General features: G+C 28.5%; 1 protein-coding gene across 1 annotated transcript in view; it reads right to left on the minus strand.

The window, feature by feature from the left end:
• Positions 1–13741, minus strand: part of LOC117179314 (protein SMG7-like) — a 40528-nt gene continuing 26787 nt past the window's right edge. Inside the window, exons 7-8 of the mRNA XM_033370972.1 lie at positions 7111–8744; positions 1–1256 (exon numbers count right to left, since the gene is read on the minus strand). Coding sequence (XP_033226863.1) covers positions 1017–1256; positions 7111–8744 — 1874 coding nt within the window. The 3' untranslated portion in view covers positions 1–1016. The remainder of the gene's footprint in view (positions 1257–7110; positions 8745–13741) is intronic.

Consider the following 13741-nt stretch of genomic DNA (forward strand, 5'->3'; position numbering starts at 1 on the left):
TCAGTTTCAACATCGTGTATTTGCCTGTAATCGAATATAACTATGAATTTTGTTACTTTAAACATAATGGTTATGTCGCTACGTCGTTTCTACCGACTATCATCGAAGCCGCGGACAGTTGCTGCACTAACTAATTCACAATGGACTAAGGCTCTCTTTCCCTCCCTCTGTCCCCAGCTGTTTCACACTTTCCTCTTCATTTATAAAATCTACTTAACGTGAAAATCGAATCGTCGCCGAGCGACTTTCCGAGGGTGCTAATAAGAAAAGAGCTTCACTTTCCGCACAATTCTGAATAATTATCCTCCCTCGACATGATACTAGTGCCTACTTGCGATATAAGAAAATGTGCAGTTGAAAAGAGACCACGGCCTCGATTAGATTAGACTCCTAACGAAAATTGGGAACGAAACGAAACTAGGAACCTTCGTGTCGGAAATGCGAATCAATCTGGTCAATAATACAAACAATAATTTAACTACACTCGTACGTAAATATTTTAACAGAGGTGATGACGTATACTGATAAAAAAAATCTGGCTCTCGCTTGATTTTTTCTCCTTAAACTTAAACTTAAACGACGACGACGACTCTCGACTATACTCGTTTTCGTTTCTCGTTGCGATTTCCGCCGACCTTATATATCAGTATAAATGTCTTAATTCCAACCTTTCTGGCTTCCTCGCTCGCTTTTCCTCTGATGCACACTGCTGGAGTTTTCAAACTCAGTGCTGTTCTCGACCAAATGCATAGTTAATATTCCAAGAGTTAATAGTGAAGTGATACAATCCTTTTTAAACAAACGGATTTCACCTACTCTCTTCTTACGTTGGCCTACGCTTTTTTCTCTACAAACTCTCTATAAATTTACGCTTCGCTATGCGATTAATTTCCAGTGTATAATTGCTTCTCGGTAGTTTAACGATTGCTTTTTTTTAGCCTTTACCCGTCCCGCGTGTTGGGTAATTAGAAACAGGATCCCCTTTTGTGTCACCGACAGATGAACCTCGTTTTCCTTCAAGTGCCGCCTTCGCGCAGGGACTTTTGCTGTTCCAGGAGACGCTCGAGGGGTGAGGGTCCGGGTCCGGACCACAAAGATTGCTGATTGAGTCGGGTCTTCATTTGGTCTTGACTTGAGAGACCTGGAGTTTGTCCGCCTGCGCCCCAGGTGTTGCCGCTAAACAAAGAATATGTATTTCCTGTGCTGATTGTCTGCTGCTGCTGCTGTTGCTGCTGCTGTTGCTGCTTCTGATCAACCTGAAAATTCAAAGGATATCCATCAAATTTAGGCTGGGCTTAAATTTTCGAGGTGCTCGTAGTCCCACGAGTTTCAGACGAATTAAAATATGGTCGAGCCTCTCAATAGGGCGCCTCTCAATAAGGCGCCTTCTCCTCAGCTGCGCTCGAAAGTTACCCCCATCTTCTAGCCTAATGCATTGCACTTACACTGGCATGAAAAAGTTTATGACCACCTCTTTTTTGATGACCGATTAAGGTGTTAAACCATTGTGGAGTACGAAAAAATAGGCATATTTCAGGAATTTTTTTTCGCTCAATAAAGAGGTCAATCAAAATGTTACTTAAGGTGTTCACGGCCGGAAAACTAACTCCCGCAATTTTTTACCTGGATCAAAAAACTATGTAATATAAAAAAAATCCTACGTACGACGCAGGAGAAAGTAATTTTGAATATATTTTAAAAATTTCAGATCGTTCGGTGAGGATTCGTTTGAGTTATTTTTCCGGGCAGTTGAAAAAAAGTGGTTTCGAGAAAAACGCGTTTAAAGTTTCAAGTACTCTAAAATGACCGGGACATAGCTGAGTGGCGTTGCAGCAGAATTTAAAATTTTGTCATTTAGACATTTTTTCCGCCCTTCATCTTTCAGTATATTATTTTTAAGCCTCTAAAACACCTTTTAAGCAAAAAAATCGATTTTTTGAAATTTTTACAGTGGTTTAACCCCTTTAAGTTTTTATTATTTTAATTATGTCAAAGCTAAAAAATTTATTTTTAAAGGGTTGAATTCTCTCAAAATTCGGTATAAAATGAGCTCAGGATGAAGCCAATTCGTCTATTTCATATATTTTACAAAAATATTTATGTTGATTATTCCGGAAGTTATTGAAAATTTAAGAAAACATTGAAATTTACACTATCTTTGGATTCACCCTGGGCTCATTTGAACAAAAATAAACAAATGTAAGTATTATGGATAATTCCCAGTCATTTTTGCCATTTTTTTAAGATGGACAAATTGGACCACCACGACTTGTGAAACAATTTTGAATTGTTTAAATAAATGTAACTTAGTTAAACAATTCTTTTTCACTGAAATGTAAAAGTTAGTCATTGTTTGGAGGAGCAAATTTGTTCAAAAACATTATGTGATTAATTAAACAATTAATTATTGTAATAGTAATAATAAATTATTGTATAGATTTTAAAATCTATAAAAATGGAGTCAGAGATTTCCACTGACTGAATATGGATGGATTACGAATAAAAATGGTTTAAAAAATGACATGCCGTTCTAAACAAAATTTACTACGTCCCGAAACCATTCAATATTAGGTTTAATACAGAAAATACGATTTAAAAATATGTTTGAAAAAATAATTGTTCAAAAATATTATATTTCTTAAGACAATTAAGAAATGGTTAGTATGTTCTTTCTATACACTATATAGTCAGAAAAATCATTGTATTTATTCTATTTTATATTATATTTTTTAAGTTACCGAAAAAAACTACTTAAGCAAATAAAAATTGTTTAAACAAATAGAAATTTGTTTAAAATAATAAAAAATGTAGCAAAATTATGTAATTATTCAACAAAAAGTACGACAGGATACCAATTTGCGAAAAAAGTGGACAGTCCTCGCTCAATTGGTAGAATTTTTAAAAATAAGCAATTATTAATTGTTTAAATAATTAGAAAATATTTTTACCAAAATTTACTGCTCCATCAATGGCCATCATTCAGAAAATAATATTATTTTTTTAGAATAAATAATTGTCTAAAAAGTTTAAATTTATTTCAACAATTAGAAATGGTTCAAAAAGTCATGAGATATATATTCATACCGTCCATTAATCATTCTGTTTTCATGAAAAAACGACGGAAACGTCGGTAAAAATAACATTAATTTCCCCTGCCATCCCGAGAGGCGCCCTATTGAGAAGCTCGACTATACTTTCAGACTTGACATTTTCTCCCATTTTTTTAAGAATTTCTTTTTCCCCCGATTTCAAGAAAATTTCTCTTTTTCGCGTAAATACGAAGTAATGGAACCTATTGCTTTGTTGAACATTCGTACTTTTAGATTTAAAATGTATGTATTGCTAGAAAAGTTAACTTTTTAAGTTAATTATTTTAATTTAAACAGTCTGCAATTAAATTTTAAGCTCAGAATTTACCTATTTTGGTTCACACTTCTACTGTTTAGTTGAAAATTTAATTATTTTGTTGGAAATTCAACTTTGTATCATTTTGGGTGCAGAATCTTTAAACTAGAATAATTAAATTTTCAACCAAAAAGATTAATTTATACCAGGATTAATTTCTACTAAAAAAGTGCGAATTTTCAACTAAAAAAGATAAAAATTTTTAACCAAAAAGTCGAAATTTTAATCAAGAAGACTAATTTTGAACAAAAAGGACGAACTTTTAACAAAATAAGTAAATTTGCAACTGAAAATGATCAATTTTTAATCAAAAACTGAAAAGTTAAATTTTTAGTTAGAAAAATTAATTTTGTTGAAATCTTTGAAATAATTGCGAAATATTTTGTGCTCATTTGAAACCCTTGAAATCTTTGTAATTCTTGAACCTTTATTAACCTTTTTTAAATCCTTAAAATCTTAGTGAAATATTTTTCATTTCTTAAAATCATTGAAATATTTGAAATCTTCTAAAATGTCTTGAAACCTTTTAAAATCATTTCAAATCTTTGAAATATTTTGGAATATTCGAAATATGGTGTACTGTATAAATTTCGAAATCAATGGAATTCTTAAAAATATTTGAAATCCTTATGAATTCTTCGGAATATTCGTGAAATCTTTCGTATTAATTTGAAATTATTAAAATATTTGGAATCTTTGTGAAATCGTCTTAAAAAATGTTGAAAGCGTTTCAAGTGTTTGAAATCTAGTGGACTTTTTAAATTTTTGAAATCCTTTTGATGTTTTGAAAGTTTTAAAATGTTTTTGAAATTTTTTTTAACTTTTGAAAGCTTCTAAAAATGTATAAATCGTTTAAATTCTTTAAAATGTTCAAAACTGGAATATTTAAAATCTTTAAGCGATTGTTATGATATCTGATCTAATAATTTTGAAATCATTAAAATATTTCAAATCTTGTGAAACCTTCTACAAAAATTTGAAATCCTTTTAAATCTTTAAAATATCTTTGATGAAATATTATAGATTTTTGTGAAATCTTTTAAATTTAGTGTACAAGCCCTTTTAAAATCCTTGAAATATTTGTGAAATCCACGTCAACATTTTTAATAGTCTAAATTAAAGACCCAAGCAATGAACTTTAAAAATTTTCAAAATTATTTTATTTTAAGTAATTTTAAGCTAGACACATTAAAAATTGAAAAATAATTTTTTCAACTTAACAGTTATTAAATTAGAAGTTAAATTATTTTTATTTTAATTAGTCCAGGCATCCTTCAAAAGCTTTAAAATTTTATTTCAAAATCTTGAGAAATCTAGAAGTGGTACATTTCCAACCAGAGATGATTTTTCAATTAATATGACAAAAAAGGCGAAAATAATTTCTACCAAAACAATGAAAATAAAATGAAAAACCAATGAAAATAAAAGGAGACGAATTTTTAACAAAATACATAAATTTGTAACCAAATGTTTGAATTTTCAAACAAAAATATTAATTTTTTACCAAAAGATGAAAATTATTACACAATAAACAAATTATTAAATTTTCAACAAAAAGCTTGAACCCTTAACCCCTTCGTTGGCATTGACGCAAAATGCGTCAATCTTCTTTTTTCCTATTTAACTTGCTCCGATTTTGCATTCAAGTCTTACTCGTGAGTTTTTGGGGTTGCTGAATCCGAATCTGAAGTCAAAATTCAAAAATTCAATATGGTGGACGAAAATACAAAAAAATGGCTCGAATTGGATCAATCTCGGTACTTACGGGTTTTTGGGATCGCTGAAGCAGAATTTGAAGTCAGCGACCCCAGAAACTCGTAAGTACCCAAATTTAACCAAATTGAGACTTTTTTTTTGTATTTTTGTCCGCCATTTTGGATTTCCGAATTTTGAATCCATATTCGGATTCAGCGACCACAAAAAAAAACCCCAGGATACAAATTTTCAGGATAACAAATTTTCCTGCCATTTTGGGAACATTTGTCGAATTCTCTCTGCCAATGAAGGGGTTAACAAAACCTGATTAATAATAAATCAAAAATATTACTTTTCTGCAGAAAAACACAAATTTTTAACAAAATACATCAATTTTTAACCAAACATTTGAATTTTCAACCAAGAATATTAATTTTTTACCAAAAAGATGAATTTTCAACAAGATATATCAAATATTATATTCCAAATAATATAAAGGAAGACCTAAAACTCTGAATAAAAAATATATGATTGATAAATCATGAAAATTTTTATTTAAAAATAAAATTATCGGAAAAAATGATCCTTTAATTTCAATTCTTATCAAGATTTTTGGATTGAAACAGTTACAATCTGGAAATTTTCAAATTTTGAACGGATCTAGAATTGTTTGTTAAAATAATTTATTGTTTAGATTTCTATATTTGGAATACAAATCCATTTTAAAAATAATTTATTTTTATTTACAGTTGATAAAATAAAACTGTTTTTTATCAAAAAATTTCAACTTCAAATTCTTTTAATTTGTAATTGTTTAAATCCTCAAAACTGCAGTTTAATTATTTTAAAAAATGTTCAAATCGAACTTGGTCAGCTTTTTCTTCTAAAAAATCGTAAAATTCCCGGGGTTTCCCTGTCCGGCGGCCACCCTGTTTTTTATTTTAAAAATCTTCGATTTTAAAAACTTCTAATTCGTTAAGCCTTTAAAACTGCATTTTAAAATGATTTAAATTAAGATATATGCTTTTAATTTAAATTTTCAGTTTAATTTAATTTTAAAATTTTTAAAATTATTTATTTATTTTTATTTACAGTTGATAAAATAAAACTGTTTTTTATCCCAAATTTCCAACTTCAAGTGCTTTTAATTTGTAATTGTTTAAATCCTCAAAACTGCAGTTTAATTATTTTAAAAACTGTTGAAATCGAACTTGGTCAGCTTTTTCTTCTAAAAAATCGTAAAATTCCCGGGGTTTCCCTGTCCGGCGGCCACCCTGTTTTTTATTTTAAAAATCTTCGATTTTAAAAACTTCTAATTTGTTAAGCCTTTAAAACTGCATTTTAAAATTCTTTAAATTAAGATATATGCTTTTAATTTAAATTTTCAGTTTAATTTAATTAAAAAATTTTTTAAATTATTTATGTTTATTTACAGTTGATAAAATAAAACTGTTTTTTATCCCAAATTTCCAACTTCAAATGCTTTTAATTTGTAATTGTTTAAATCCTCAAAACTGCAGTTTAATTATTTTAAAAACTGTTAAAATCGAACTTGGTCAGCTTTTTCTTCTAAAAAATCGTAAAATTCCCGGGGTTTCCCTGTCCGACGGCCACCCTGTTTTTTATTTAAAAAATCTTCGATTTTAAAAACTTCTAATTTGTTAAGCCTTTAAAACTGCATTTTAAAAATCTTTAAATTAAGATATATGCTTTTAAAAATTAAAAATCTGAAATGGAAAATGTTTAAAGTGAAAGATTTTCGAATTGGGCATTCTAAACTAAATGATATAATAATTTATAAAAATCACAATTAGAAAAATTATTTTTAAAAAACGGCTGAAGTCAAAGTTAGACAAAAATTTGTTAAAAATCCCGGTCAAAAAAGAAATTCACTGTCATTTCCCGGTTTTACCTGGTCTCATAAAATTACCGGTCATTTTTTCCCGATCCAGCGGTCACCCTGATTACTTGAAAAGTGACACCCAATTATAATATTCAGATACAACTTACCTCAAAAGGCCTTGCCTCTTCAAGATTGCTCCTCGCGTTATAATGCCTACCATGATACGGATTCTGGGTATAATTGTTCCCCGGTGGTAGAGGAACTCTCCCAATCATATTTCCCGGACTAGGCGAGTTCGCCCAATTCTGAAAGGCATCCGTGCTCGTGCTCTCCTTCCCGTGCATCATCTGCGCTTGTCCAGGAGTTCCCCACCAAGCGAGCGGCGGCTGCGGCGGCTGTGGCTCCTTCCACGGATTAAAATCCTGATTCTCGTATCCATGGAATAAAGGATAGCTATTAATTCCCTGCTGGCCTTTGGTCAAACTCGCCACTGGATTCGGCAGAGGAAACTGTCCGGGATTCTTGGCATAAGCAGCCGATGAAGTGACTTGCTTCTGCGTCATTTGATTCAAGCTATTCTGTCCAAAATTGGGAGTAAATCCCATCTGCAGATTCGCGACATCAGAAGAACTCGATGACGCATTCGGCAAAGGTCCTCCTCCCTGCTGAATATTCTTCTGATATCCGGTTAAATTCAAACTGTTGAGCATGGAATTTGCGATTCCCGAAACGGGCATATTCAATTGATTCGGAATATTCAGTCCGTTGTTCCTTGGATCACTCTGAATCATATTTTGCTGATGAATTCCCAAATTGGCGGATTGTTGAATGCCAATAGACTGCTGCAAATTTGGATTGGTTGTTGACTGCAAACCCACATTCTGAGTCAAACGCTGAATATTCTGCTGAGTCAAATTCTGGATATTCTGGGTCAGATTCTGAAGATTCTGGATATTTTGCTGGTTCGAGTTCAGATTCAAGCCTTGCTGCTGCTGCTGCTGCATCACCGAATTCTGGCCAATTCCAGGATTTCCTCTTTGGTGTAATCTAGTTGGATTGAGACTCTGTTGATATTGTCCTTGGATTTGATAGGATGCCAAGTCCGGAATTTGATTTGCGATGAAATTTTTACTAAAAATTGGATTCTGAACGTTGAAGGACTGATTTTGGAAGCAATTTAGAGGCAACTGGAACTGAGATATTCCCTGATTTCTCTGCTCTGATGGAGAAAATTGCTGATTGATTGGTGGCGAGGGAAGGACCTGGGATTGAGATTGAAGTTGTTGAATTTGCGATTGTGGCTGAATTTGCAATTGAGATGGATTCTGCAATTGGGCTGGTTTCTGCAGTTGAGGCTGATTTTGCGATTGGGATTGAATCTGCTGAGGTGGAATCTGATTTTGCTGAAGGGTTTGACTTTTACCCTTCTGATTCTGAACAGCGTTTTGATTCGGAACCGGAACGGGTGCTGGACGATTTTGAACTGTAATTTGAGAACTTTGATTCGTGTTGATCGATCCAGCTTGGGCAGTTTTACTCCCGACGATTGTAATCTGAGTTCCTGGTTTCGTTTTTTTGGACTCCTCGTCTGTAATTACCGGGGAAATATTTTTGAAGGTCACTTGTTTCTGTTCAGTTTCGGCTCGCCTCATTATTGCTTGCATGGCAACATTTTGCCTTGGTTTCCGAGTCAAGGGCGTTGAATGCGATTCTACGATGCTGATGTCTGTTGTATTTACGACAGTGTCCCGGCTTCTTTCGAGCGAACCTTGTGGTTTCAGAATACCAACTCTCTTCTCGACTGAAGAGAAAAATTATTTTAATTTTTATAGCTGCAATTTGAAAACAATTTCAGGGTTGCGACAAAATTCTGAATTTCCCAATTTTTGTTATCAATTTTTTTCACAATTTTGAAAGGTATTACTCAAGAAAAAATGTTGCCTAAATAAATAGTAAATTTTGATATCTATATTACAACTTAAAGGAATTGCATTTTTTTTAAAATAAATGCATTTTTAACCAAGTACTTGATTTTTCAATCAAAAAGATTCTCAACAAAGAAGATTCATTTTCTAAAAAAAACTAAAAAAAAATACATGAAGTTTCAACTAAAAAAAAAAAAAGATAAATTTTAGGTTAAACAAATTTATTTTGAACCAAAACAGACGTTTTTTAAATACAATACATGCATTTTTAACTAAAAAATATAATTTTCAACTTAAAATATAATAATTGAATTTTCAGTTAAAACAATGTTTTTTTTACTAAATAAATGAATTTTCAAACAAACAGATAAATCGGCAAGCAAAAAGATTAAATGTCTATTTAAAAGCGACGAATTTTCCATCAAAAAAGATAGATTTTCGACAAAAAATGGAATAATTCTATTATCAGTTAAAAACATGAAATTGGAAAAAAAGTGAAAATTTTAACCAATAAAACACGATTTTCAACGGAAGGAATTATTTTTCCACCAAAAATATGAATTTTCAACTAAAAACGAATCGTAAATAAAATAGTTGAATTTTTAATAAAAAAAATTTTTTTTTCTAAAAACAACCTTAATTTTGTACCCAAAAATTATTTTCTTAACAAATAGTTGAAGTTTTGACCAAAACGATTAATTTTCTATCAAAAGAGACGAATTTAAAAAAAAACATAAATTCTCAACTAAAAATGATACATTTCCAACCAAAAATGTATTCGTCATGTTTTCAGGTCAAGAAATTAATTTTTAACAAATAAAAAGTGATTTTCAAACAAAGAAATTAAATTTAAACAAACAAAAAAGGAATCTTTCAACCAAGGAGATTAATTTTCTACAAAAAAAGTGATTTTTTAACCAAATAGTTAAATTTTTAACTAAAAAATATAATTTTCAACTTAAAATATAATAGTTGAATTTTTAGTTTAAAAAATTCTTTTTTAACAAAATAAATGAATTTTCGAACAAACAGATAAATTTTCAAGCAAAAAGATTAAATGTTTACTGTACAGCGACGAATTTTTAACTGAAAAAGATAGATTTTCAACAAAAAATGGAATAGTTATATTATCAGTTAAAAAATGAATTTTGCAAAAAAAAATCTGTCAAAAAGTCAAAATTTCAACCAATAAAACAAAATTGTCAACGGAACGAATTATTTTTCCACTACAAATATGAATTTCCAACTAAAAAATAAAAACTTTAACAGAGAAGGAATAGTTGAACTTTCACTTTAAAAAATTGATTAAAAAAAAAAATAACGAATTTTCAATAAGATAGTTGAATTTTTAATAAGAAAAAATGATTTTTTTAACCAGAAAGTTTAATTTTGTACCAAAAACGTGATTTTTTAAACAAATCTTGAAAATCTTGACCAAAAAGATTAATCTTCCATCAAAAAGATTAATTTTCTATCAAAAGAGACATATTTTTAAAAAATAGATAAATTTTCAACCAAAAATTTATTCGTTATATTTTCAGTTCAAGAAATTAATTTTTAACAAATAAAAAGTGATTTTCAAACAAAGAAATTAATTTTAAACAAACAAAAAAGGAATTTTTCAACCAAGCAGATTAATTTTCTACCAAAAAAGTGATTTTTTAACCAAATAGTTGTATTTCCAACTAAAAAAGATGAATTTTCGGTTGAAAAAATTCATTTTCAATAAGAAACGAATTTTCAACAGAATATTTAAATTTTTAAATGAAGAAATCAATTTTTAACTAATCAATATTTTAATTTTTAACCAAAAACAGTGGAATTCAAACAAAAAATACGAACTACAAAAAAATAGTTAAATACTTCATCACAACAGATTAATTTAATCAAACAGTTGCATTTTTAACGAAAAAAGATTAGATTTATACTATTAGTTAAATTTTCAACCAAAAAATGCGAATTTTCTACAAAAAATTAAAAATTCTAACCAATTAGTTGAATTTTCTACAAAACAGTCGAATTTTCAAAACAATAATTTCATTTTCGACTAATATGATAAAGATTCAACAAGTAAAATGAATTTTTAACAAATGAACAAAGTAAATTTTCATACTGAAAACGATTTTTCAATAAAATATTTAAATTGGTAAACAAAAAATTTCCAGTCAAAAGAAATGTTAACCAAATCATCGAATTTTCAAGCAGAAATGTTAAATTTCAACAAAAGAGTTGAATTTTTAATGATGAAATACTTTTCAATAAATAAAGAAAACAAATTTAATCCGAAATATTGAATTTTCAAGCAAAAGAGATGAATTTTGTACAGACCAGATGAATTTTCAAACCAGAAAGATGAATTTACAACAAAGTAGTTCAATTTTTAATCAAGAAAATTTTTTTTTGCTAAAACAGGGAATTCTTTACAAACTAGTTGAATTTTCAAATGAAAAATATGATTTTTTAACCAAATAGTTGAATTTTCTACAAAAAATTTGAATTTTTAACAAAAAAAGACGCATTTTCAACAAGAGAGGTACATTTTCAACAAAGATGATGAATCTTCAACCAGCAAAATGAATTTTTAACTAAATAGTTGAATTTTTAACCAAAACGGATTAATTTTCAATTAAATAGTTGGCTTTTTAACCAAAAAAAATTAAATATCTATGAAAACATATGAGTTTTGAATTTTTCAGTCAAGAAAATTTTTTTAAACTAAATTGTCGAATTTTCGACAAGAAATAATAAAATAAGAGATGAATTTTTAAACCAAAAAGACGAATTTTCAACAAAAGAGGTACATTTCTAACCAGAGATGACTTTTTTAATTAATAAGATTAATTTTCAACCAACAATTTGAATTTTTAAATTAATACTTAAATTTTCAACCAAAACGGATTAATCTTTAATTCAATATTTGCCTTTTTAACCAAAAAGATTAAATATTTAAGAAACGATATGAGTTTTAAATTTTTCAGTCAAGAAATTTTTTTAACTAAACTGCTAAATTTTCTAGCCACAAAAAACGAATTTCGACAAATGAGTTGAATTTTCAATGAAGAAAAACTTTTGAGTAAATAAAGAAAAAAAAATTAATCAGCATAAAATAGTTGAATTTCCAACCCAAGTAGACAAGTTTTCTACAAAACAGTCAAAAAATAATAATACGGTAAGAGATAAATTTTTTAACTAAAAAGATGAATTTTCAACAAAATGGTTCAATTTTCAATCAAGGTAAATTTTGCAGTCAATAGATAAAAATATATAATCCAAAACATTGAATTATCATACAAAAAAAAGGAATTTTGTGCAAACCAGTTGAATTTTTGATCCAAAAACATGAATTTCGTCAAAAAAGGTAAGATTCAATGACATTGTTGTATTTTTAACAAAAAAGGTGGACTTTTTCTAAAGAATTGTTGAATTTTCAATTCATAATAAAAGAATTATCTGCAAAACAGTTGAATTTTGAACCCATAATTATAAATTTTCAACAAAAGAGACGAATTTTTCACAAACTAGTTTGAGTTTCCAATCCAAAAATATGAATTTTCAATAAAAAAGGTAATTTTCAAATAAATAGTTGAATTTGCTACAAAAAATGTGAATTTTTAACCAAAAAAGATGAGCTTTCAACAAAAGAGGTACATTTCCAACCAGAGATGATTTTTCAACTAATATGATGAATCTTCAACCAACAAAATGAATTTTTAACAAAGTAGTGGAACTTTGAACTAAATACTTACATTTTTAATGAAATAGTTGCACTTTAAAAAAAAAATATTAAGTTTCTCTAAAGAGATGAATTTTTAAAACAAAAAATGATTTTTGAATAAAATGGTTGAATTTTCAACCAAAAAAGATTTGCCATGAAGAAAATTTTTTTTAAACCGAATTTTGAATTTATCTATTCATAAAAAACGAAATGTCTAAAAAACAGTTGAATTTTGAATATAAAATTATAAATTTTTAACAAAAGCGACGAATTTTGTGCAAACCAGTTGAATTTTCAAACCAAAAATATGAATTTTGAACAAAAAATGTAATTTTCAAACAAATAGTTTAAATTGCTACAAAAATAAAAAATTTTAACCAAAATTATAAATTTTCAACAAAAGAGACGAATTTTGTACAAACCAGTTGAATTTTTAAACCAAAAATATGAATTTTCAACAGAAAAGGTCATTTTCAAACTAATAGTTAAATTTGCTTAAAAAAATTTGAATTTATAACCAAAAAAAGACGAATTTTTAACAAGAGGTACATTTCCAACCAGAGATGAACTTTTAACTTGAATTTTAATTTTTAATTTGAATTTTCAATTAAATAGTTGCATATTTTTAAACAAAATGTTTAAGTTCCTCTAAAGAGATGAATTTTGAAACCAAAAAATGATTTCTTAATAAAATGGTTGAATTTTCAATCAAAAAAGATTTGCCAGTCAAGAAAATTTTTTTTTTTTACCAAATTGTATAATTTTCTAGCCCTAAAGGACGAATTATCTACAAAACAGTTACATTTTGAACACAAAATTATAAAATTTCAAGAAACGAGACAAATTTGGTACAAACCAGTTTAATTTTCAAACCAAAAATCCAAACTTAAAAAAAAAGTTAGTGTTTAACCAAACAGGTAGAGTTTTTATCAAAACAGTGGAATTTCCAAAACTTTTCAGCTAAATAATAAAATTTTTAACCACAATCTGAATGAATATGTTCGTTCACTAAAATGATAAAATCTTCGTCAAATTTTGTGGTGGTGATTTGTGGACGATCCTAAACTTCTACTTCAAAATATTGAAAATTTCCTGAATCTTGACGATTTTTTTCCTTAAATTGCCTGACTTTTCAGAATTCCCTCATCTGTAGCAACC

This window comes from Belonocnema kinseyi, chromosome 9 (genome assembly GCF_010883055.1).
Source record: "Belonocnema kinseyi isolate 2016_QV_RU_SX_M_011 chromosome 9, B_treatae_v1, whole genome shotgun sequence".
NCBI lineage: Eukaryota > Metazoa > Arthropoda > Insecta > Hymenoptera > Cynipidae > Belonocnema > Belonocnema kinseyi.